The sequence below is a fragment of the Primulina huaijiensis genome, chromosome 15 (genome assembly GCF_012295235.1).
Source record: "Primulina huaijiensis isolate GDHJ02 chromosome 15, ASM1229523v2, whole genome shotgun sequence".
Classification (NCBI taxonomy): Eukaryota; Viridiplantae; Streptophyta; class Magnoliopsida; order Lamiales; family Gesneriaceae; genus Primulina; species Primulina huaijiensis.
This window is the reverse complement of record NC_133320.1, coordinates 23,709,732-23,736,619: the sequence shown is the minus strand read 5'-3', so window position 1 is coordinate 23,736,619 and position 26,888 is coordinate 23,709,732. Positions and strand designations below refer to the sequence as shown.

General features: G+C 34.8%; 4 protein-coding genes, 1 non-coding gene and 1 pseudogene across 9 annotated transcripts; 4 read left to right on the top strand and 2 right to left on the bottom strand.

Moving 5' to 3' along the window:
* Positions 1–579: 579 nt before the first annotated feature.
* LOC140958611 (uncharacterized) lies at positions 580–9,533 on the bottom strand. Of its 4 annotated transcripts, none has more exons than XM_073416124.1 (20): positions 9,376–9,533; positions 7,678–8,911; positions 7,510–7,578; positions 7,227–7,425; positions 6,543–6,627; positions 6,136–6,249; positions 5,993–6,061; positions 5,598–5,679; positions 5,453–5,512; positions 5,249–5,301; positions 5,004–5,167; positions 4,756–4,924; positions 4,574–4,631; positions 4,390–4,446; positions 4,079–4,315; positions 3,516–3,577; positions 2,901–2,957; positions 2,699–2,792; positions 1,778–1,918; positions 580–1,279 (listed from the first exon to the last, which is right to left on the bottom strand). In XM_073416124.1, exons 2-20 carry the CDS (start codon positions 8,890–8,892, stop codon positions 1,193–1,195), a joined length of 3,072 nt encoding a protein of 1,023 aa, XP_073272225.1. In that variant the 5' UTR covers positions 8,893–8,911; positions 9,376–9,533; the 3' UTR covers positions 580–1,192. The 4 variants fall into 4 exon arrangements, with proteins under 4 accessions (XP_073272225.1, XP_073272224.1, XP_073272223.1 ...); XM_073416123.1 differs by having other exon boundaries at positions 9,091–9,526; XM_073416122.1 differs by having other exon boundaries at positions 9,272–9,525.
* Positions 9,534–12,841: 3,308 nt separating this feature from the next.
* TRNAH-GUG (transfer RNA histidin (anticodon GUG)) lies at positions 12,842–12,913 on the top strand. Its single transcript has one exon. It is a non-coding gene; the product is annotated as a tRNA-His (tRNA).
* LOC140958466 (dolichyl-diphosphooligosaccharide--protein glycosyltransferase subunit 4A) lies at positions 12,906–15,437 on the top strand. 2 transcript variants are annotated; one of them, XM_073415913.1, is made up of 2 exons: positions 12,906–13,065; positions 15,113–15,437. In XM_073415913.1, the coding sequence occupies exon 2, from the start codon at positions 15,113–15,115 to the stop codon at positions 15,224–15,226; it is 114 nt and encodes a 37-aa protein (XP_073272014.1). In that variant the 5' UTR covers positions 12,906–13,065; the 3' UTR covers positions 15,227–15,437. The 2 variants fall into 2 exon arrangements, with proteins under 2 accessions (XP_073272014.1, XP_073272015.1); XM_073415914.1 differs by having other exon boundaries at positions 13,008–13,065; positions 15,071–15,437.
* A 1,047-nt stretch (positions 15,438–16,484) lies between these two features.
* LOC140959438 (heat shock 70 kDa protein 4-like) lies at positions 16,485–17,439 on the top strand (annotated as a pseudogene).
* A 1,114-nt stretch (positions 17,440–18,553) lies between these two features.
* On the bottom strand, positions 18,554–21,244 carry LOC140959125 (uncharacterized). The gene has a single exon (XM_073416897.1). The coding sequence runs from the start codon at positions 20,282–20,284 to the stop codon at positions 18,770–18,772; it is 1,515 nt and encodes a 504-aa protein (XP_073272998.1). The 5' UTR covers positions 20,285–21,244; the 3' UTR covers positions 18,554–18,769.
* Positions 21,245–21,961: 717 nt separating this feature from the next.
* On the top strand, positions 21,962–22,624 carry LOC140959436 (uncharacterized). The gene is made up of 2 exons (XM_073417268.1): positions 21,962–22,196; positions 22,257–22,624. The coding sequence occupies exons 1-2, from the start codon at positions 21,962–21,964 to the stop codon at positions 22,622–22,624; spliced, it is 603 nt and encodes a 200-aa protein (XP_073273369.1).
* The last annotated feature ends 4,264 nt before the right edge of the window (positions 22,625–26,888 follow it).

The window sequence follows — 26,888 nt, the reverse complement described above, 5'->3', positions numbered from 1 at the left end:
ATACTCACTCCCGATGCCAAGTGAGCGCACACGAAGCAAAATGCCGTGCCATGCAAGGTGTCATGCTAATCGAAAGCAACCAATACAAGAAAATGTATATAAATCTTGATGTTTATGAAGATTAATGATTTATTTCATTATTATTTTGTTTAGTTTTGTACTCGATATATAGGTAACAAAGTGACAATCTAATTACCTTATTCCTAAGGCATCCCAAAATGCCTCTTCCAACGCACGAAATCCTCAAGGCGCTGATATACTCACACAAATCTTCACCAACAAAAACACACAAAAAGATCCCAACCATCTGTTTGCTTGCAGCCAAACAGTACTTACGGTGATAGCTGAGTGTTAGAGTAAGTGCCCACAATTAGCCAACTAGCTCAAAAATAATTACATTAACAGTATATGCTCCTACGAAAAAAGGAAAAGAAAAGTAAAAAGAAAAAAAATCACAGCATTTGAACACATTACATGTCAAGAAACACTTTCGATCATTCAATGAGGCTGTCCCGATCATAGTCACCAAACTGAATTTCTTATATGAAACCCATAAGCATAACAAAATTACCACGTGCGTAACAAACTCAAGCCAGCAGATATGCTTTATTCATAGGTTTCATGAAAATAACGTCGCATCAAATAACTGAAAAAACAGCTGGTAAAGCGACACAGGGGAAGAAAGTAAATCTCAACGTGCAAGCTAAAAAAATAGGATAATAGCATGACTATAGAATTACTATAGACCATATTCAAATCCACATTTCGTCTATACATCAAACTCTCACTGTAAGCCCAAAAGCCAACACCATTGAAGGTGTCCGTATCTAGCAAACCCCTTGAAATAAAAGCAAGAAACTAAGCTATGTGCTTCAGCAACTGAGAAAATGGAATATTTTGCTTCCATTCCAGAGTCTGGGAAATCCGATCTGCTATGATGTGATTCTCCAAAAATTATCGGCAGATAATTTATTTTAAAATTCTATGAAGAACAGCAACTGCAGCCCGTATGTATTTTTGAGAGAGAAGACTGATGCTCTGTAATCTGCTCTGTTCAAGTCTCCAGTATGAAATGTATTTTTTTCAGAAAGAGAAGGTCCTTCATGATAAAACAGACATCATGGGGCGCCTTTCTTAGTATCAAATGTTATTTTCAGAAAGAGAAGGTCCTTCATGATCCAACGGACATCAATTAGCCCCTTTGCGCTTTCACCTCCTTCTCTAGGAGCGATGTCCCCCTGAAGATTGTCAGCTGAAGGTCCCTCGTGTACCTGAGCATCTGCTCAACAGAACAATGTAAAAAAATGGTTGAGATCAGTCAATCAAACCAAACAAGCTGAACACAAGCTGGCTCATAGCTTAAAAGCAAACCAGGGTGAATAACACATACAAAAAAACAAGCAGGGAACTACACATAAACAAAGATCATTCTAAGAACAACCAACAGCGCATGTTTAAATGACACTGGCAAATTTACGAGTAAAACTTTGAAATATTGTAGAAACGTGATTTCTTAAAACATAATTCCAGTTAACATGTCCCTTAGGAAAAAAGTTCCACACATTCTTAGATAGGCAAAAGTACAAGGAAATGCATATGAAAAAACAATCACTAAACAACCATTTTCATTTCAAAATTCAAATTGACAAAAAAAGGCCAGCGATCAATTTCTAGTACCACCACTTGGCTTCTATTTCTACAGAGCTTCAATGTCAAATGAGCAAACAGAAAAAGTGAGGCCCACGAACAAGTAAAGAAAAATAAAAAATGTTCATACTTGCTCTTGGCTCGTCCTTGTGAAGCCAAGCTTCTTCATCCACATGGGTTCAGCCTCCTCAGCAGCAGGGAGTACAATGTGTTTCACATTCATTGAATACAAAAACCCTTCAATGCACGAAAATAATGCCAGGAAAAAACCCTACACATATAAGAAGTCGTCAGTGCAGGTCAACGGAAATCACCTCCTTAGATAACCAAGAAACCCAACAACGATCTAGAGATAAAAACATTTTGATATTAAGGAATATTTCCAGCAATTGCACTCAACTAAACAAAACAAAGGAAAATAAGATACAGAACAAGGATCTCAACTCAAGTTTTATAGTTCAACAAAAAACATTCATCAGTGTAAAATTCAGGCAAAGTGCAAGCCATAACAGCAGCCTTTCAATAATGGTCATTCTTCACATCAAACATGGCCTAAAATCTCACCAAGGGTTGAGGGAAATAATTAACTTTTGATAGATAAGAGACTTGGGTAAAGACGAGTTTTTATGAAAACATTTTCAGAAAATGAAATGTAGAATGTAGTAAATGCTCGATTATATTTTATGAAAGATATATTTCTGCCTTAAATATGTCACTAGACATCATGTAAGAATGTGTTACATAATTCAAATTTAATTGTTTTAGTTACCTATAAAAAAATTTGAAAATATACTTGATTGAGTTTGAATAAAATATAATAATCAGTAAATTGATACTAGGTAGATGAAAAGTCAAATTTTAATCGAGCTTGAATAAAATATAATAATCAGTAAATTGTTTCTAGGTAGATGCAAACTCTAATTCCAAAAACAATTGCACGGCCAACAGAATGTAATAGCATTTTGCAAAAGTAAATGGAGATGAAAAGAAAATGGTTTGCTTTTGCATCTGGGAAATATACTCATTTTTCCAAAACCAAACATGGCCTTACCTTTCCTAGATTGTTTTTACTGGTAGCCACTAAAGGCAGTTCCGCAGCTTCTCGTCCAAATATTCTGAGAAGGGCGGCAGATATGACAACAGAACTGCACACAAATGGAAGCTCAAATATTCATTTGTAACATATTATAAGTAGCCTCCTATTCACAAAGCAAAAAACAATCAACCATGATGATTAAAAAAGTGAGACTTACTTCACAATTAAAACCACACAATACATTCCACTAAATTCTTGGCCAGCTATATTCCTCCTGCATCAAAATTAATTTTTTTTCATTAACTTTGAGTGAGAAAAACAGTAAAGAGGATTCATTTGTTATAATCCCAAGAAACACAGAATGAACAAATTGACGTCTCATTTTATGCAATCATTCTCTTATATGTATTCTCCGCTCATGGATTAGAACAATCAAGTACATATGGTTGTGTAAGTGTTCAATAACAAAACTAGTACGCAGAACTACCAGCTGATGGATCAAAAGTCATTTAGGACTATCTACACAAGAAAGATCCTGATGTCAGTCATAATCTTAAAAATTCAAAGGATGATTACTTCTAAGGATTTTATGTAAAATTCAATAATTAGCTATTTGACATGCAACAATCATAAATCTTCACTAATGCGATCCAATTATTCTGTGTTCAATGGCATCAGAAAGTAAACTACTAGATCAATATCTAAGTGCACCAAATCAATTCATCGAAACAATAATAAAGCACACTTTACAAAGTTTTAAGAAACCCTCACTTTTTAACATGCAGAGTTAATCGGCTGTTGGCAACAAAATAATGGAGAAGAGACAACTCACCCGTAGACCATGACAGGGATAAGATCACGACCAGATTTGGCAACAATGGGATCAAAGCATTCCTGAATAAATAAATCATAGAAAATTAAAAAATGACCAGCAACAAAGTGCACAAAGATACCTTCCTAAATAAACAAAGTGCACGAAGATATCTTCCTAAAGAACTTGGTACAGGTGCTAACAACAGAATACTATTCACAACTAAATAGTAGCACAAGTGATTCAACAGCTTGGCTTCACGTGTGATGATTCTTGCAGACACAATTGAAGAGCTCTTCAACTAAGTAAATGTATAAGTATAAAAAATTATGATCGACAGCGTATCATTAACATATTTCATATCTAATAATTAATATTCCTAAGTTGAAACGTCAACATTTGTAAGACTACATAATATCTATGTCTAACACTTTAAACCAACAAAAGCACTTAAATTCTTAAATTATGATTAACAGTACAACATTCACCTTTTTTTTAATATAATATTCTTGAGTTTGAAATTACATCTATCGCAGGACTATGTACAATCCACGTCCAACACCTTATCCAAAGAACGCACTTACACGAAAGATAGCTGCAGCTTGGGAAAGCAGCAACAAATGCTCAGGTTGGCGACTTTTTCCACTCAAAATGTGCCATTGCAATGCAATGTTGTTAAGGCCTACAGCCGCATGCTTTCTAAATATTGCAGCAGACACCGATGTTGGTATTACTTCAGCTCTGCTGGAAGTCAGCAACTGAAGCGTGCTAAAGATCTTGTCACAATCATCACAACAAAACCATTTACCGTTTGGTAGTTCCTGCAACAAGTAACACCAGTGAATAGCAGGGCAGCTAAAAAAATCAGTTTTTTTAAATATAAAGAATAACTCACTTTCAGATCACACATTCCACGCTCACGGAGACAACCAACATGGTATTCCTTCTCGCACTAGATAATGGAACCAAAAAGAAAGTCAACTGCCAAAAATAACAGACTCAAAACATCACACAACCTAAATTAAATTCAACATGATAAGGGTGAATGGCATAGAAACAAAAATATAGGCAAGCAATACTTGATCACAAAGGATGACTGTCAGATCATCAAACTCAACAGCACTGAAGTCCTGGGACCTGGAAAATAAAGAAAAATAAACCAATAAGTAGAAACAGAAATAAATCAACAGGGAATTAACAAACAAGAATTACTCATAAGAACAGGAATCAGTATAAATCATATGCAACTACTGCAACAGACCTGCAGGCAACACAACCACCAGTCTCAAATTCCGGTGCTTTGACGACTCTTGTTAGCCGGAGGATAATAGGTTTTGACTCCCTAGAAGTTTTGCTACCAGGGCCAACTTTGTGAATACAGTAATTACAGTGCCAGTCATCGCCAGGAATGGACTGCAAACCCAAACAAGCTGCAAGTGTATGAGAAACAAAATTCAGATTGTAATGACCAGCATAGAAGTTAACAGATGTAGGAGGGGCAAAAAATACCAGCGTGAAAGGCTCGAGGACATCCATTGCATATAATAAGTTTGCCACCATCTCCGCATACAGCACACACATCACCGCCACTGGTGACAAGGCTTTGGCCATTTGCCAACATTAAGGCAATATCATGAAGTGTCAAGCCACTGGATGTGTAAATATGACGATAGCTGCAATGTACAAAAAACAATGTCAGCAACAGTTAAACATAAACCAGAAAAATTGCTAACTTGATTTCTGTAGTTACTTACGGTTGACGTTTTGCAGACCATCCAGCATGAGCCTCAAACTGGGAAGGACTGAGCTGAGCAAAAAAAAATGGAAATTTATCAATAATGGAAACTTAAACAAAAATAGAAAGATGAATTCAGGTGGCAGAAAAATAGGAGTATTTTCACTAGATGCAAAGCATCAACAATAAAGTAAAAAACAGATTTGTTCGTGGAAATTATTACCTCTGTGTTGCAACAACTACAGATGATACCATTCCCCTGCTTGTAACCCCCGAGAATGCGCTGTAAAGTAAAAGGCTTTAAATAGTTATCAACAGAGGCAGATAATAAACAACTGGGAAAATCAGACATCACCAGTAAAACCAACCTTTCCTTTAGCATAATAAGCCAAATCAGTCCCATCAGGCAGTCCATTAGGCATGAAAAGTAATTTATGTAAATCATTGTCCCTATCATACATTAGACACACAAAATTAAAGGTACTCCAATAAGGGGTTCATTAGGTATAAAAAGTAAATTATGCACCAATTATTCACATGTGTGTGTGTGTGTGTGTGTGTGTGTGTAAGGGGTTCATTAGGTATAAAAAGTAAATTATGCACCAATTATTCACATTATATATATGTGTGTGTGTGTGTGTGTGTGTGTACGTCTCTGTGTGCGTGTGTAAAGGTAGATTACCATAAAAACACCAAAAATTTAAAAAAAGAATACTTGCTAAAAGACTGAGAAGAAAGTTTAATAATGAAAAAAGAAGAAAACCTTTTTTTAGAGCCACCTTTGGTGGCTTTCTTCTTTTCCCAAACTGAGAAAGATTGATTGTTTCTTGGTCTGCACAAGAAACGAATGAGCATAAGTAAAAATGATTAACTAGAGAATAAGATAGAGCAACAGTGAGAGCAAACTTTTTAATAAGGCGTTTCTGCTCCACTGGTGCCTCTGTGTAGCTTTGCTGATTGACGGGAACTTCATGATGGAAATTGCCTGAATCAGAACAGGGCCCATCTTCAATTGACTGACTGTTACAGTAGAAAATTTTAGAAAATAAGTGAGTAGAAAGTTCAATTCCACCAAAATTTAATAGTTGACAAAGGACAATCAAAAATCACCAGCTTCAATTCACAAAGAATTAGTCAACAGAAACATGTTCTTTCCGCTTGCGCGAGCAGAACATATTGAAGTGTATGCACCATCTTCTATTACCTTCCAGTTTTATGATTATTCTACAAAACTCTATCATGTAAAGGAGCACTCTTAATGGGTGGTGGGAAGGAGATTGCGGGAAAAGATTAATCTTTAAAAAATACAGTACCTATTGATGAAGCCATTCTGGTAAAAAGGCTTGCTCATATAAGGACCATCTCCACAAGATACTGTATTTGCATATTGGAGATTTGCTGTCACGATTCAAGAAAAATGTCAGAGTTAAAACGTTTGTGTGCTCCATACAAACATAGATCACGCCCAAAAAACACAAACTTACACTACAGGTACTTTGGCGGCAGCACAAATAGAGGTAGCAGACTACAATCCTTATGTTTCCAAATGACCTTCCTCTCCAAGAAAATTATTTTAAAAACATGAAAATGAAGTCCACCTAAATGTATGTAAATTTCAAGGAAAAGTAAAACTCTACTGGGGTTAGGCATTTACCAAAGAAAGAGTTGACTGTTAAAATATCATTTGAAACTCAGAATCTGTAAAGAATAAATTATTATTAAATCTGAGGTCAATCACTATCCAAATCAAGAGTGTGGTACAATCAAAGTCCAGACAAGCTTCCTCAAGAAAAAGCAGAGGACAATTCTTGGCCTCAATCCAGGGGACCCAAACATTTGCTAAATCAAATGGTAGAGTAACTGCCCTGGTACTACTGAAGTAACAAATAATCATAATTCCAGTTGTATGTAACAGATCCTGATGCTCATTACAATCATTCTCAGAGTAACTCGAACAGAAAAATGACTGAATGGATAAACATAGGCATCCGAATTACCTTTCCAGACCTGGAAGTACTCCACATTGACAGAAGAACCAGCCACAGCCTTTAGCACATCGTCTAGTGAAGTAAGAGAGGCGGTTCTCAGCTCCTCAATTATGCTATAAATGAGCTTCCCATTCTCCAAATAAATCTGATTATTGGGGTGTCGACTCTTGGTGCCAGCATGAAGTTCAAATTCATAGGCACTAACCACCTGTCAGTATCATTCATGTATCATCATAATGAATTACAATACAGTGGCCGACACAAATAATTTAGCTTTTTAGGTTGAACTTACTTTGGAAAAATTGCAAAGACAACAACCACATAAGTACCCACAGTCTTTAATTATACCAGGAATCTCTTTCTGATCACCATAAAAAAACCAAAGTTCAGAGCCATAGTCTTAAAACTCCAATAATCAAATTTGATTTGTAACAAAGTAAAATAATGAGATGTGACACACCTTCCCGGATATGGACAAATACTTCACCCTGGCTCCTTCCAGAATTTTAGTAGACAATAGCTTTTTAACATTTGTTGGGTAATTTTCTGGGATTATTTTTTTAGACATCTTCATTTCCCTGTTTGGGGCACACGACAATGGACTGGGTGCGTCTGCATATTCATTCCCGTTTATGGTTTCATGAGTATTCCATGTCCACTTGTGAGGGTCGGCAGGAAAAGATATTTTACTATCATAATCTTCCCTGCGTTTGCTAAACTTGAATGTGAGCTTTCTAATAACAGTGGTGCCAATATTTTTGGGAATCTCGATCGCAACACAAGATGTGGAAACTGATTCCGATGTGTAATTTTTAGCATGCTTTTCCTTGCAAGAGTTACCATCATCACTTGAAGTTTGGGAACAAGCAGATGTAATCTCTCCACAGCCAACGGGATCAATAGCAAGTACATCAAGCGGTTGGCTGCTTGAGGTTAAACTCGAAGTCAAGTGCTTCAGGGAAGGATTTGGATTCAAAACCTCAGAATATACATCATCATTGGAGGTTTCTTCCGCTTTATCACTGGGGCAATGATTTGACATGAAGTCATTAGCTGCTTCTTTCACCTCAACGGTAACACAACAGTGCTCCAAGTCGCCACTGTCCAGTACTCCAATCGCATGATTCTCAGCACCGGGCTCCATTGCACTGTCATTCAATACTTCATCAGGGACCGGTATTTCACCATTCAAAGCTTCTTCAATTGGACTTTTCACGCAATCAGACCCTTCAATACTTTGATTTTCATAACATGGCTCAGGCAGACTACTAATCGGAACCCCAGTGCAGCCGATAGCTCCCTGCACTTGTGTTTCAGAACAAGGTTTAGATTTGGCCAAAACTGCAACATCCCTATCATTAATCGTTACTGAAGACTGTAACAATTCAGTGTTATTTGATATTTGTTTTGTCTCACCAGCAACAGAACATTCTGTTTTAGTTATATTCACAACCACGTTCCTTTCATCCCTCCCAGTAGATGTTACTAGCTCAAAATCATTGCAAACATCCATCTCTTGGCATGCAACATGTTCCATTTTAGAATCAACGAGAACTTCAGCCATATTCTTTCTACATGACTCTATTTCAAAAGTATTCACAGGCACAAGCCTCAATTGATCGTTCATTTCCATTGCGTTTCCAGTCACGCAGTCCAGGCCTCCCACTCCGTCCATCAACAAGTACCCGCGACAACTATCAAAAAATCAATAATCAGACACAGTGCATATTTCACCCCAAGGAAATCAAATCTAAACAATACAACATTGGGAAAAACAAGCTCGTGAGTGTTCAAATAAATGTCATGCAGCTCCGCTCCAATCTTATGAATTAAAAATACATGGCAAGGAAAAACATAAGAATCTCAGTTTTACCATGTCAAACCGGTGGAAAGCGGTTGTGCTAATCGAAACAAGACCCCAGTAGAAAAACGAAAGGTCCACACACTTAATAATCTATAAATCCCCGGAGCATTTCCAAAACTCCAAATTCAAAACCCAAACCAAAAATAAAACTAAAAACACAACAAAATCTAATAAATTCAATCAAATATACCTCGAATCCAAATTAAAACCATCACATGCTTCCAAAAATACGCCACCAGATCTAATCACGATAATCATTCGGTGTACATACCTTCCATTTTCAAACGTACTTACCGATTCAAAAGCAGACAAACAGATCTAGAGTCGATTCAGGGGAAGAAGGGAAAAAGTTGAAAGGGATAAAGTAGTAATTAGTGTTTTTGGCGTTTGGTTGGTTACAGAAAGACAGCGTCAACATTAGAAAAATGGAGCGAAATGGATATTTTTGGAGTGGGCCCGGCCCAAATGCCTTCTATTCTAGCGCCACGTTGCGTAGGATAGACCTTAGGTTTCTATCATCTGTTTTCAGTACACACGTGGCTGACTATGTAACAAAATTTATCTGGTTGACAGGTATATCTTAGTATATTTTTTATTTTTATTTTTATATATACGTAAAAATTACGGTAAATTGAAAAAAAAAATACTTAAAGTTAAATATTTTTAAAATTTTAATTTTTTCTAATTATATTTTAACCCTAAACTCTCTAATAAGATAATATTTTATTTTCATCTCCTTGATTTAATACTATTTTTATTTTAAAAGGAAAAAAAATTTAAACTCAAAATCTTATTTCGTATCACGATCTAGTTTTTTAAAGTACCACATTTTGTGTCAAAATGTACCACATTATCGAATTTCTAATACCACAAATTCATGCAGACTATATATCAACTTAGATTTAATTAATACAATTATTCTATCAAATAGTAGTAGTTATATAATGTATTATATGTAAATTTAATGTAAAATTAGAAATAAATTTAAGTTTTATTTTCATCACTTATCTTAAATTACCCAACATTCTATAACTATTTTATCATCTTTTTATGTCTTTTTTCCACAATTCAAATATTTTTATCATCAATTTTTTTCCCCAATGAGAACAATAGAAGTTGTGTACAAATTAGTTTGTACATTTTTTAATATAAGTGTTATGGTATCGTACGTTTATGACAAATGATATATACGAGACGATATTGTCGTTGTATATGTTAAGGTGTACCATATATTCGTGTTCATTGTACCACAATCTAGCTTATAATGTATCACGTTTTGTGTCAAAGTGTACCACATTATCGAAGATCTAGACCACAAATTCATGTCGACTATATACCAACTTATATTTAATTAATAGAAAAGTGGTGTAATGGAGGACATAAAATTAAAAACGAAAATAAAATTGAATTAAAGATGGAAATGAGATAAAATATAAAATATGGAGTAAATTAAAAAAAAACTTTGTGCATCAGGATGTGAAAGATACAATTTTATGACATAAGGACTGATTGTGAAGTTGAGTTTATGATTATGGATTTATTTACACTTCTCCTTAAAAACTATATAGTTATATATGTGTGCGCGCGCGCAAATATAATATGTAAATGACACTATTATAGATATATACATTGTATAAACGAATGGGATTACGGTTAAGGTTATTGCATCGTTTGACCAAAACACGAATGTTATTGACCATGAATTGTACTTTGTAATTAAAAAATAATTATATTTTATTTGATTTTATGTTATCTAGACTCTACTTAATATATAAAATTATTTATAAATAAAGTGTAAAAAAAATGTAAATAAAAACTACCAAAAATAATATTTTAGCCAATCGTTACCATATCAACAAAAAAATCGAATTGATTAATTTTAAAAGACGTCTCAAGCTCTTTCTCTCCCTTTTCTTTGATAAATTAACAGAGCAAGACCTCTTTCTTCACATGTAATCCTGCTACGTACTTTGCGCGTGCTTTATTAATTTATAATCAATATACAATATGTGTGATAATTTTTTTTAAAAAAATAACACATTAAACATGATCTCAAAAAATGAAAACAATATATAATGATTAGATCGAGACACAGCTGGTCTTTATGGGAGAAAAATATTAAAACTCTTGTTATTATCATGCACAATCGCAATACAAATAGAATATATGGCATTGTTTCTTGATTATACAAATTAGAGGCTCTTAAATACGGAAAAAACTTGTGTGAGACGGTCTTACGGGTCGTAGTTTGTGAGACAGATCTTTATTTGGGCTATCCATGAAAAAATATTATTTTTTATGCTAAGAGTATTACTTTTTATTGTGAATATTTGTAGGATTGACTCGTCTCATATATTAGGATCCGTGAGACGGTCTCACATGAGACTCACTCCTTGAATACGAGTAAATCTCGTTTAGACGGTCTTTCGGATCTATATATATGAAACAGATTATGCTAAAGATTCGTCTCATAAAAATTCACGACTTACATGATATTGTAAAAAAAATTATGCTCGAATGTATATCCTATTTTTAAAATAATTTAGCAGTCAAAATATCATGTATATTGAGTTCCACATTGAAATATAATCATTAATCCAGATAATAATAATGTATCAAATAAATTTTTTAAAATCATTTTGCATGGCCTCTTCGAATGTATATCTTCATCGTATCAAATAAATTTTTTAAGATCAGTTCGCATGCGTCTTTGTGTTGCAGGATAACTTCTCCGCCACTCTGCCCGAGGGCATTGGTGCCAAAGACGTCAGCAAGGGGATGCCACCGCTTTCCGAGGCCCATATGCCCCACCAAACAATAGAAGCGGGGGAATTTGTCGGCTGCCTCAACCTCCTGCCTCGGTGAAAGAATTGCCGATGACTTCTGATGGTCCTTCCATTAAAGGATAAAACAAAAACTTCAGCTGATTCAAGTACCCTAATATGTAACCGAAATCAGTAGTCTGTATTCAATTATGTGCTATAAAATTATCTAATTTTTCAGAGATCGAACTTTGTTTAATTTTCAAGAACAGGTGGTGTTTGGTGTTAGCTAGTAATTTGATCCGCTACTTTTGTTATTGTTATCCAAGATTATTATGGATTTGGACATTGTTCTTTTAAATTAATAATAGATCATTTCCATCAAATTATACTCTTCTTTTTTTATTGAAGAGGAAAAACATAAATCGGAACAAATTAACGAAATTTTATCAGAATAGAACGTACTGATTTGATTTACCAAACCAAAAAATCTGAAAGTCAGAACTGTTTTGTTTTGATATGGAATTTTGATCAAAACCTCCAAATTACAATGCAAACTCAATATCAAATCATAGTGAAAAAGAACAAGAGTGCTATTTAATTTAACAAATCAAGCTACCACTTTAAGACTTAATAAAAAGCTAGCCCAATAAATCAAATCATCGACTTGGTGCATATTAGATGCTACAACAGACACTGCCTTTGTCATGTATCAAACTTGATTTTTCACATACCATCAGTTGCAAAATTGTAGGGGACTCCAAGCGAAAGCCACGAAACCATTTTGCTGCTGAGCACCAACATCACGTTTTGTTTTCAAGCAGTATATGAAGGATATTTCAGAAAATAAAATTAATGTTAATGTATCAAAAAATTCAAGACCTGTAGACTCCTCAGTAATTAGTAGATACTTCATATAATGGACATGTGACTAAATCAATTACATGCTATGTAATATGGGAATAAATAAATATAAGTGGGATTCAATGTATCAACCAGTGGCTGTAGTTTAGTGGTAAGAATTCCACGTTGTGGCCGTGGAGACCTGGGCTCGAATCCCAGCAGCCACACTCGGTTAAATTTTTTCATACCAAGTTTACACGAAACGACAGCGTTTCGAAGAACAAAACGTTTCCAACTTAGACAGACTTTTTGCAGACCAAGAATCACACACTCAATTACACTAGTTCGCTCGGCGCTGTTATTTTCTCGAACCACAATCGTAAGATTCTCAAGGACTCTTTTTTTTTTTTTGCCCCCAATTTCTAGTTTCTCGTTGCGTTTATGATTTTGAAGATCCTTGCATTTAGCGGATTTTATTTTTCGATTTTTGTTACCAGATCCTTGATCTGTAACGTTCTTCAGAAGATGAAAATTGTTGATGGTGTCGTGATCTCTGTATTCTATTATATATTTTTTGGTCAATAATACGCGCGTATGAAGTTGAAGATTTAGTATATTTTGGGCTGACTTACGTTAATTAGCTTTTAATACCTTTCATTGGATGACGCTGGGGCCTGGGTGGCTGGGTTCGCCTTGTTTTTGCTTACTTGAATGCCGATTTTAGAGAATTGTAAAATTCTTTGCTGGTTTTTTTCTTTTTTTCCCTCTCGCGTTTGGCTTTAACAGAGAAAGAGTCCATCGATTAATTCTCTCCCAGTTTTAACTTTTAAGTTCGATAGGGGATCAACTAGGAGTAATTTAACTATTAGTTGTGCCGAGTATTGTTTGGACTTAAATTACTTGTTAAGAATGGAACTTGGACCTAACTCAACCCCAAAAGTTAGGTCAAGAGGGGAGGATTGACCAAGCCAATATATGCAATGGGATAATTAACACACCCTTCTCACGCCCAGGAATGAACATCTGGAGCGTGGAGTTTACAAATGACCCAACTATGGGCAGAACGGGTGGCCTAACTATAGGCAGTCCAACACATAACGATAGAACTTGTGCTCTGATATCATGTTAAGAATGGAACTTGGACCTAACTCAATCCCAAAAGCTAGCTCAAGATGAGAGGATTGCCCAAGCCAATATATGCAACTCTCAGGTTATTTTATCCAATCGATGTGGGACAATTAACAGTACTATATTTTTTTTCCCAGCTTTTGTTCTTGCGGCAAATCGACAATAATGAAAAGGAAACTCGACATATCAAATTATAAACCAAAATAAATGAGTGGGATTTTGATGCTTCGATCTGCTATAAGCATGATTTTCTCAATTATTGTTTTAGTTAATGGTTCCATTTGGCATTATGCATTTTTAAGTTGCTTTATTCTGCGTATGGTATATTAGAGGAAAGACGGATAGATTTAAACCGAATTGGATGGCTTTGTACCAGCAACAAGTGAGGAGTAGTTGCAGCTTGCGATCATGTAGTATGGACCAGTAGTTCTTGTTCGTGATTAAGTTTGGATTTTATATCTTTCGAGGAAAGTGGTAACAGACCTTATTCTAAAAGAAAAAAAGAATTCAAGAAAATCTGGAATAACAATAGAATTAGTTTTTGTAATAATCATGTGATCAGCTATGAATAAATGCCATGTTATCATTTTCCTGGAAATTTCGTGTGATCAGCAATAGAGTTACTCTATTCTGTGTGGAAATTATTCTAATCTTGCTTTGCAGTGTAAGCTTCACAATCTTACGGTCCTCATTCTTGAATAGAATCTCCTTTCCCTTTTTTGTTAATTGAGGATTCACCGTGACAAAGTTTCTGACGGGGTTGAATTTTTTGAATGTGATTAGAATATGCTGCTAGAATGACATGTTATTGCATCGTTCCTGCCTGTGCTTAGTATATAATAAATACAATTTAAAAGTATTTTTGACTTTTGAGTGATGAGATAGTATAGCCTTTTTACACCAAGACTCCCTGAAACCAACTCATGCCACTGGTTTACTTTCTCAATGCATTTTTCTTATTTAGTAGGAACCTGATGAATGTGTAACATTTTGAAAATTTGTTTTATTTTTTGAGTCGTTGAACATGAAGATTGAAGTCTGAGGAACAAATTATTGCGCACAAGGTTCGGATTTTAGCAATATCAACCTCATCGACCGTAACATTTTCTCTGTACTCTGACGGCAATATATCGGCTTTTAACAGTTATTCTTTTAACATAAAGAGGGAAAATAACCTTAGATAGTTGATGCTGTATTGTAATCATTCTGTGAACTGCTTGTTTATGTGAAATTCGATGATCATATATGTTCTTCAGGTATACCGACGGTGTTGATCGTTATTTTGCTTGTATTCTCAGATGATTGATGATCAGGATCTGGGGTTTATTGCCAACTTTCTTGGTATCTTCATATTTGCCCTGGTGATTGCCTATCACTACGTGTTGGCAGATCCTAAGTATGAGGGCAACTGAAGAGTGTGGTTGGGTATACATTTTTAGAAGCAACTAAGAGTACAGTTGTTTCAGATTGGATTTCTTGACTGAATTTTCAGGGATGAACCTATGCAATCTTACCTTAATTTTGTGAGAGAATTGATCTCGCCTTGCTGTGAAATTTTGGACCAGAGTTATTTGGATAATAATACCTGAACTCTTTTTTTGTAAGATATTTCATTTCAATTTATCTTTTTATCTCTTATGCATTCATATATAATCATATTTCTATTTCTATATTTAAATTTTCTTTCAACATGTACCTGAAGAACAAATTTTCAAATTACGTTTTCTATCCATTCTGAAAGTGAATGAACCATTTTGTAATGTATTTGCCAACATAATTATAGATTAGTTTTTCAACTTTATAATCGAGATATGCTTTTGATTCCTTGAAAATAAAAAACTTTTTGCTTTGGATTCAAGTATTTCTTAAAGAAATTTTTTCAATTATAAATATTTAACAAAATATATTGAGTAATAACTTTCAGTATTAATTCGCAATAAAAAGTTGTAGCTATAAATCAAGAAGTGCATCAATCTACGTTTAAAATATTTATCATATCATCATCACTGATGCTACGATAGTTCATTCCCACGTCCTCACTCATACTATATCAACCCTCAACGAAAGTTGCTAAGAATGATTTGATACAAAATTAGTCAATTATATGGAAGAATTTCCTTACACAATAACAACACTCTTTCATTATCCTTGGAGTTGGAGGTAATAAGAATTTGTGACAAGTAAATCGAAAAATAGTTTGTTTCTTATAAAAACCTCGTAAAATCAAAGTATTGCTTTTTAACTATTTATTAAACTAATATAAGGTATGAATAACATAAAAGGAAAATAACCAAACGACCGATACATGTTATATTTGCACAATGTTACATTACACGTAATTCTTTTACTAGCAATTTGAGATTCGATCACTATTTTTATAAGAGTATATCTCGTGTGCAAGGATGAATCCGTTGCTTGGTTGTGGTGAAGAAGAACAAGAGATATCGCCGTCAAGCACGCTGCCGAATCAACTGAAAGTGATTAATATTACTAAACAAACAATCAGGGAATTTCGAACATTCTGGAACGTGAAGACCAATAACACCAAGTGTGGATTGCCTCCTCGACTTTGTTTATACACACGCGCGCGTGCGCGCGCACGACAACTCTTGTGTTTGAAAAATCGTCATGTTTTAGATCATATTTGCGCACAGAAGGTTCTGTAAGGAGATGGACCGGCTATTGGATTAAAGCTCTGTTCATTATGTTGTCCTTGATGGTGGTTCAACCAGAATTCCGAAGGTCCAGCAATTGTTGCAAGACTTCTTCAATGGAAAGAGCTGTGCAAGAGTATTAATCCGGATGAGGCTGTTACTTATGGTGCAGCTGTCGAAGCTGCCATTTTAAGTGGTGAGGGTAGCGAGAAGGTTCAGGATCTTTTGCTTCTCGATGCCACCCCTCTCCCCCTAGGTCTCGAAACTGCTGGTGGTGTCATGACTGTATGCTTGATCCTAATAAATACAACAATCCCCACCAAGAAACAGTAGGTTTTCTCCACATACTCAGACAACCAGCCTGCTCCTACTTGAGAAATTCGAGCTCTCTGGCATTCCTACAGAGTCCAGCCCCTATGGGAGTTCCCCAGATTACCGTTTGCTTCGACGTTGACGCCAATGATATCCTGAATGTTTCAGCCGAAGATAGGACCACAGGGCAGAAAAACAAAATAACAATCGCCAACTATAAGGGCAAACTCTATAAGGATGAAATCGAGAAGATGGTTCAAGAAGCGGGAAAGAACAAATATGAAGATGAGGAGCACTAGAAAAAGGTCGAAGCAAAGAATGCCTTGGAGAACTATGCACATAACATGAGGAACACTGTTAAAGACGAGAAGATTGCTTCATCACTCCCGGCAGCGGATTAGAAGAAGATGGAGGATGCTGTTGAATCGACCATTCATTGGTTAGATGGGAATCAGCTAGCCGAAGCTGACAAGTTCGAGGACGAGATGAAGGAGCTGGAGAGCATCTGCAATCCGATTATTGCAAAGATGTACCGGGGTGGTAGTGCTGGTGTTCTTATAGATGATGATATTCCAGCTTCGGTCGGAGGCGGAGCTCGTCCAAAGATCGAGGAGGTGGACTAAACTGAATGGAAAGTTCATTTCTCTGTTTTTTTCTTCTTTTTCTAGGTGATACAGAACATTCTGATTTGCTTTTGGTGAACAAATTTGTTGGTAGTTTACATTTTTTAATATTATCTTTGGATATTTACTTCGAATCGTCTACCTCCATCACTTCTATCGTAATTTTTTATAAAACATTTTACAATTTTATTTTCAATCAATATGATTATGACTACTGCTGTTTCAGTTCATATGATCCAACGGGCTTGGCTTTACATGATACTTTGCATCGTAAAAATCCAACCCCCTACTCTTGTTTTTCACTTCTCGAGCGACGTCAAAGATTTTTTGATATTTTGTCTCTACTGCACCCAAAATTGAATCTTGCCTCGCCTATCGTGTACGTTGCCTCTAACACCAACCTGCGACCTAAATCGGATTGGGTAAACTAATTTGGTATTTTCAATTATAAACTATTTATTAATTAATATTGTATATACACCAAAAGACAACTGGCACAAGCTTAGGGTCGGTGGGGTGTGCCGGTGTCAACTAATTTTATATGCTACGTAAGCTACCATAAGTACATAGATTTTTACACAAATAAAGACTTCCAAAATAAGATAAAATTACTCAAGTTCACGGCTGATTCGTTGCACCAGAAATACGGGAGATTTTCTATTCAGTATCCAATCATTTCAAACTTTCTTTCTACTCTCAATCTATTTTTAATTACCCAAAATACCCTTTAACCTTATTTTTTAAATAATCGATTTTTTCTTTAAATTTAAGACCCATCATGCTTCCGTAAAATAAATTAAATCTTTTACCTCTTNATGCTGATTTCCCTTTCTGTTTCTGATTTCTAACAATAGTTAGATTCCCTTGTTTATATTCCAAAATATTGGAATAATTCTTGTTAATTATTTTTCTCGAAACTAAATTCGGATTCATAATTTTCGANTGCAACCGATGGACACCGTCGCAGATTCCTTCAGCAGTACTTAGCACAACTCTAATTCGTTTCCTACCTTAGAGTGTATAGTAAAATATAAAATTTTGAAAATAATACATGAGAGGGGCTAAGAGCAAAGATCTCTTTNTTTTTTCTCAGAGATTAGGAACAAATTTGAGTTTGGTTTGGGTACTGTCCACCAATTCTCCCCAGAAATAAATAAGCAAACAGATTTTTATTTTTTCCTCGAGAAGAAAAGCGAGAAAGGGTTAAACCATCAATACTTCAAATTTCACTTCCAAAGCAAAAAGAAATTACATCTAAAGCTACTCAAATGCATATTTTGTTGGATCAATACAACACATGCAAGGTGCGGATGTTAGAAAACAATGAAAACAACAATCACCTCGCACATCACCGAAGAAAGGCTTTTTAAGTCAACATAAGATCATTAACACCATGGTGAGGACGAAGACACACGCGAACTTCATGTTCTTCGGGAATCCCGTGAGGTTTTGGCACCAAAATTTCGAGTATTGTTCCTGGTCCATCGTAGTATGCTTCTATATTAGCATCTTCTGGGATACGGGTTGAAAGTCGGATTTCTCGAACAAATTCTCCAGTAGGGCAGTGCTCTGCGGATATATCAGTGAGCTTGAATGTCCTGTTGTGTCTCTTGATGAACGGTGTGCCGGATGTACTCGTACATGACACCTTGATTATCCCATGTGTTATTGTGTTTCTCCAAGAAACTTTTACTCTCTGAAGATCGACAAAGGGCAAGCTAATTACGATTAGATAACCATCTTCATCCTCGTATATGGTTTTGGCAGCTGTAACGGGACCATAGACGTTTCTAAGCACCCCACTGAATTCATTTAACCAGTGTGGCTCGTTTGAGTGAACTTCCAAATCTGGGATTCGATCAGAATGAGCACTCACGGATAAGTAACAATCATCACCATTCCCTTGTGAGAAGAACTCCTTTTTCCGTTTGCTGATGGGAGATAGGTCATTCGCATCCTCGTGGCATTGGTTGAGTGGCTGAGTTGACAGATTTAGCACGGATCCGTTGAGCAATTTCTTTGAGTTAGACTCTGAATTATTGTTAGCCTTTATAGGAGCAGGTGGCCTCTCGAGTTCAAACTCTGTGTTTGGCATATTTCTCCATGACCCGAAATCACTAGCTTCTGGTGGAATAGTAAAGTTCAGATCCCGCCCCGTTAGTTCCATCCATCTTTTGCGATCAACTTCATCAAGAGCCCCTAGATTGGGGGATGGAACGACCTCAATGCCATGAACACACTGAGGGTTCGATAGTCCCCTGTAATGCTTTCGCTGCATCCTATGTGACCGAACGAAACCTTTATCAACACTAAATGGAAAAGGACGCTCCCCTTGACGAGAATGGCCATTCATAAAACTGCGAAGCTGCATCTTGCCTAGAGCGTTCTCAGGCCTTTCTTTGAACACCCACATGTACATATTCTCCATATCATGTTGAACCATGAAAACATCGAGCTGGAGGTCAGACTTATCGAACCCAGAAACTCCATTACGATCACGTATGATTTTCACCTTTGATTTCTCATTCAACACCGGTTTAAAGTAAAAGCTGAAAAAGAACCAGGCACCCCAGATGCTATCAATCCTTTTGGCACATTTCCTCCCAATCTTGGGGACACTTAGGAAACTCTCTGTTTCGTACAACTGGGAACCGAGTCCAACATCAAGAATGTCACAGTGCTCAGTGTTCCAAGGCTGAGGAGGGGGGCTCCTTTCGGCAGAAAGAGGTAAGTTAATATCAGGTGGACGTGTTAAAATGACTTGGCGATTCATCTCAAGGTCTAATTCATCATGTGAGGACGAGGCACTATAATCCATTGATAAGAGGGTTGAAGGGTGGTGGTTCTCCATTGAAAGAACAGTTAGAAGAGCATCTCCCATCCCCCGCAAGCTTTTCCCCTTTCTAAGGGCGATTCTCGACGCCGGGTTATAAAAAATTCACCCCAGCAAACATTTTGAGAAAAGTACAATCTTTATAAATATATCTCCCTAAAGTCAATCCCAGCTACAAACTCCCAACCCCACTAAAGCCCTGGACTGATTCATTTTACTAATCTTTCCACGACTCACACGCAATAAACTAAATTCTACAAACCCCAGGTAATAATCTAGAAAGAAAAATATAAATTAAAAACGCAAAACAGATAAGGGGAATTCAAATTAATAAGACACGATGAAGTTTGCAGCTAACCCACGTATCTACTAGCACCCTCCAAAGACAGGCGGGAGACATTGATTCAGACCCGTCAAATCCAAAAATCAATCAAATGAAATTCCTAAACAAAAGACACAAAATCTATATATTCTTCGTCTCTTGGTTTCTAAAAGCAATAAAAACTCAGTCTTTCACAAGTATCTCAGAGGAAACATTACCAATCTATGAATCCAAGACCCAAGAAAAGTACCAAATCAGAGGGGATCTTGGAAGAATACCTCTTGGGATAAGCTTCAACCAAGAATCCACATAGACCTGGGCGTCCTGAACTATCAACTGTTCCATCAATCCACATATTTCTCTTCCTTATAATCTACCTCCTTTCAACAGTTAAAAAAAAAAAAAAAAAAAAAAAAGCAAGCCCACAAGTACCAAGCCTCTGCCTCAAATCCAACTCTCAAGAATCTCGTCAGCTACATAACTCACATTGTTCCAACGTATTTCGTCGATAAAGCGAGTCACGTAAGTAAAGAGAAAACGCGTATCTTTTTGTGTGCACGACCTTATTGGGTGTTTAAGGAGAGAATGATTTGGATCATATTTGAGCGGTAGGTTTCACAGGAAGGCGGTTGCCGGTTTGTGTGGTGGGGTTGGATCAGTAAAAGCCTACACCGAATAATGCTTCGTGAGTTGACGGAGTTTACTTGCTTATCAATTATCATCTCTCGTTTCCTTTGTCATATACAATATTTTATTATTATATTATATTATAGAAGTCTCGGTCTCATAAAATATTTATTATGAGAATGATCGATCCTACTTATATTCACAATAAAAAGTAATACTCTTAACATAAAATGTAATAATTTTTCATGGATGACTCAAATAAAGAGATAAGTCTCACAAAATATGACTCGTGAGACCATCTCACGCAAGTTTTTGCATTGTAATAAAATAATTGATAATCACGCATCATCAAATTAACATAAAAAAATTATACATAATAAAACTGAAAATAAATTTCGGTGAGACTTAACAAACCAAAGTTATTATTACGAAATGCTCAATAAATGGCATATTATTTTTCATACGATCATACGTTAAAAATTGTATATAACAAATCATGTTACATTTTCCCGATGGTAGGATGAAATGTCTTCTTTTCATTTACTTCCAAATTAAAGTCCTACATAGTTTGCTCTCAAGTCCCCGAAAATGCTTCAACAAGCCATTGTTGTTTATATCATATTATCTCAAGTCCCCGAAAATGTCCCCTTGTAAGACATATCTGGAAAGGTACGCTTTTTTGGCCATATATAAAGAAATGCGATGTGCTGTCGTTTATATCATGTGGGTTGTGCCTAATGGATTAAGTTTCAACTGCTGATTTTGAATTGTTTGCAATGCTTGCTTGGACAATTTGGAAAGAGATTTGTATTTTAAAACATAATAGCCAAATTCCCAACAAATGTATTAATGTTGAGTGGGTATTGTCATATCTTGAGCAATTTAGAACTGCTAGATGTGCTTGGAATTTAGCTTCAGGAGAGGTGCAGAGTAGCAGGGATATGAGGTGGGTGCCTCCTCCGTTGGGGCAGTGGCGACTTGATGTCGATGTTGGGTTTAATGATACTATTGGTAAATATAGTGTGGGTGCTGTGATTTGAAATCATTGTGGAATTATTTTTGCTGCCTCAGCCATAGGCATACGTAGACCAGGATCAGTGTTGGAGGCAGAGCTCTCGGCTATCCATTTTGGTTTGATGCTTGCTGTGAGAGGTAACTTTTCTGATGTTTGGGTCTTCTCGGACTCCTGTAATGCTGTTAAAGAGGTAATGTCGAAGTCTGAGGCTCGAAACCATCAAGGACTGTTAGTCTTGAACATATTGGATATTTTAACTTCTGGTAGATTTAAAAAGTTAAATCATGTTAGTAGAAATGCAAACAAGTTAGCGCACTATTTGGCGCATTTTGCTTTATCTCATCCTTCTCGTTCATGTTGGATGAATGGTTTTTACCCATCGTGGTTGATGGATGTAGCTACTGTTGATTTAATTAATGCATAATATGTGATTTCAACTAAAAAAAAAAAAAAAAGTCCCCGAAAATGAAGAGGGAAAAAACAAATAAAAGAAAAAAAAAGGTGGTGCTCCGACCCCACCATATTTGCCAATTGAGATGTGAATTGAATGATTAGATTGATATCTCATTAACACAACTTTTTTGATCATATATTTAACTTTTTTTTAATCAATCATTAAAAAATTTAAAATCATAGTTTATATGTTATATGCATATTAATATAATTATCGATAAGATGACATTGATTTACTGGATGTATAAATTTTATTCGTTTTATAACGTCTATTAAGTGAGCGTCAGTCATCAATGCTTACACGGTAAGTGTACAATATATCAAAATTATATAATATAATATCATTTGTCTTTTTTATTTTATAAACAAACCATATATATCTTTTGTCCTGTCGATCGAATACATACATATACATGAAAAGAGCATCGAACTTACAAATTAAAGTTTGCTATAGATTATTCGTTGGAAAAAAAAAGTTATTGGAAGAACGAAATATTAATTTTCGAAAATTCTGATTTTAGATTCGTGTTGGTAGATGTGTGTGTTTGAAAAGTCTGGAGTCAAAGTATTTCACGTACCCCTCCACTTATCGCCACGATTAATTATTACATAATAATATATTCAAGATTTCTATTGGTTGAAAAGTAGTTTGGCTTTTATCGGTGCCTGTGGTGCTTATCCGACTTATGCTTTAAGTCCTCTCATCTAATTAATTCTACCGAATAAATATTTATTTCTCAATTTTATAAGAACACCCAAATTAAAATCTATCACCTTTTATTTTTATTAAAATGTTTAACCTTTTCTTGATTTATCTGTACAAAAATTCAAATGACGATTACCCACTAATTTATATATTTGAAATATTTTATTCAACTACCCACTTCCTCTCCGGTCACCACATTTTATCTTTAAAAAAGAAGAAGAAAATAAACAAGAAAACTGCGTTGGTACTCCATTACACTGATTAAACAACTTAAATATTTATTATTTTAATCATATCATAATCAAAATTATTTAAAAATATATTCTACATCGATATTTAGAATAATTATATCGTGAGATTTGTACGTTATCTCATGAGATTTTGATCTGTATCCTATAACTTGGATTTTTTTCTCCGAAATTTCCAAATCCAATTGTTGCTTATTGAAACTATTTTTCTTTTATGTGGCTCATATGATACAAATAGACATGTTACACTAATTAAAATTTATTTAAGCAAAAATAAAATGAAAAATAAACTAGGACTATGTATAATATTTCGAAATGAAAAGAAAAAAAATTTGCATTGCTTAGTTTAAATTAATATATGCTTTATTATCATCATATGAGCTATGCACAAGAACATAATAAATACCAAATAAGAAATATTCATTGGATTTATTTATATCAGGTAAAAAAAATATGACAAAAACTTGTGTGAGACGGTCTCACGGATCGTATTTGTGAGACGGATCTTTTATTTGGATCATCCACAAAAAAGTATTCTAAGAATATTATTTTTTGTTGTGAATATGGGTAGGGTTGACCCGTCTCACAGATTAAGATCCGTGAGACGGTCTCACATGAGACTCACTCAAAAAATATATCGAAACCAATTTTTTTCTTCAAATTATTAGAGGAAAACTAAAATTTAACAAATTATAAACTAAAATCCACAACATATACTCTTACATACCTAAAATCCTCACTTTCCCCAATAAATTTATAGATACAAGAGCACCCAAAAAAAAAAAAANTGAAAATGTTTTATAGTTTTCATATATAATTTTTAAACATAACATTTAAATAAATTATTGCAAATTAAACACTGTCTAATTAACCTCATTCGAGTCGATACCTCTGGCACGCGGTTACACCTCTACTTGACAAGAATAAATCCAATCCCATAAATGATTTTATTTTGAATTTTATAATCAAAACGACTTATTTATCAGCTAGTGATACATCGCATCAAAAGAAAATTAATTAATATTAATATTTTTAGTGGGAAAAAAACATGTATGCGGTGTTACACACACAAATGAAATTCATACGTTTCGAAATTAACTGTCTATTGTCAACGAGTATTCAGAAAATATTATATATTAAAGAGAAAAAGATCACAATATAACTCCACTTGCATTAATTTTATAATCAATTTAGGAAAAGTGCATGTGAATATGTAAGTACTTGTTAACCCCAGATTACCACCCTTTAAAAATATTTATAACATGCACCATCACGATTAATTATTGGCAATTTAATCAGAGTTTTAGGTCCTTAGTTAAACCTGTTGTTTTAGTTAACAGGTGGTTTCTGCGACTGATGTTTTTTCAGATTGTATCATCCTGCCAAGTGGCCACTGCCATTTTGTGTGTTTATATTTTAGGGAAATTGGCCTTCAGTCCCCAGCCGTCGATTTTTTTTGTGTTCAGTCCTTGGGTACTTTTTTAGTACCACATTTCCACATGAAGTCTACCACATTTTGTATGACATAGTACCACAATTTTGTGGGTAGGGAGTGAACCCAAAGAAATATTTTGATCGATGATTTTTCACCAACTTCCCCTTGTATTTTTAAATATTTTAATTAATTTAATGAAAACTTTGATTTTATTGGAGAATAATCCATACGCATCATGGGCCTTTTTTTTTTGTTGGATGGTTCGGTAGGCATATCAAATTTCAACGAGGATAAAAATATAAATGGTGGAAGTAATATAATTTTTTTTATATAAAAATATACATAATAATTGATTTTTTTTTATTAGAGAACTCGCAGTTGTTACTTTTCGATACACATTGAGTAAATAATCGAGCTACCTCAATAACCTGCTAAATCAAGTTAGTCAAATAAAGCACACCGAATATACTCTATATGACAAGCTCACTCGAAAAAAATGCTAGAATTGAAATTTTTTAGCTTCGCTTGATCGGGTATCCGTATTAAGTTCTACCTTGTTTTGTTTTTTTGACACCAGGCTTTATCTTGAAACATTGGGCAAGATACATAGGCCCTAATATCTTGAAACTTGGGGCCTTGAGCACAGTTTGATGGAAATTGGGCCCAATAACAACTGGGCCGAGCTTAATAATTTAGTGTTTACATATTAGGAAATGGTGCAATCAGCTCTGAACCGAAGAATTTTAACTATTGTTAAGGTGTATCCGTTTGATAAAAATTGGGGTTAATTCCTTACAATGTAATTACCCTATATTTCAAATATTTCGGTACGGAAGAGTAGTCTAACATCATCTAGGCGATCGACTTAAGAGGATACATGAAAATTTTTCGACTAAAGGTTTCGATAAATCCTAACTTTGGACAAAATTAAAATATGATAGATAGCACTTATTCTTCATTGTCACTGAAATATATATCATCATGATTTTAAGATATACTTTGTAATAAATTATAATAAAATGTGTGTCCCATGAAAATAAAGATTGGATATTGAATTAATTGGAAGAGTGGAGTGGGGAAGGAATTAACAGACCGGAGCTGGAAAAAGTTTCATTCGGTCGGGACAAACTATTTATAATTTAATTCCACCAAAGCCACACCCTTCAGCATTCGCATACTTTTAATTTCTTTATTATATAAACAACTAAATCTGGAAATCATTTATTTAATTTAATATTCACACAATATATCTTTTCTTGAAAAAAAGAAGAAGTAAAAATACGATTAAACCATAGTGTAATATTGTTTAATATTTGAGTCAAATTAAACCACTTATAAGTTATTAATGTTATAAAACCAGGAGTGCGACCCAAACAAGATTTTGATCGATATTCCTAGTTTTGTTCGTTTCAATTATTTTTGGTATATTGATTTATTTTTAAAATATAGAATTTGTCTTTCAGAATATATTTAGTAATTTATTTATCAGTACTTTTTTAAACACACCGTTGATTAAATTTCTGAAATGTTATATAGAAGATTTCATTTGAAAAACAAAATAACCAAATTAAACACGTCAAAATATTTTAAATGGTGACTACTCAATCAAAATCTCTCTTCCCCTCATTAAAATATTGCGTTGAAAATCATCGCTTTTTTTCATGCAATCACAGCAATAGCACGACAGATACATAAAGCTTAAAGGTTAAGTAATTAAGAAAATAAGCCAAGCACCTCTCGAAACCCTAAAAAGCAATAAAACAAAACTAGACAGAGTGAAAACAAATTAGTACTTGATGTTTGTGTGTATGTATGTGTGTATATAAGTATATACCCACTATATATA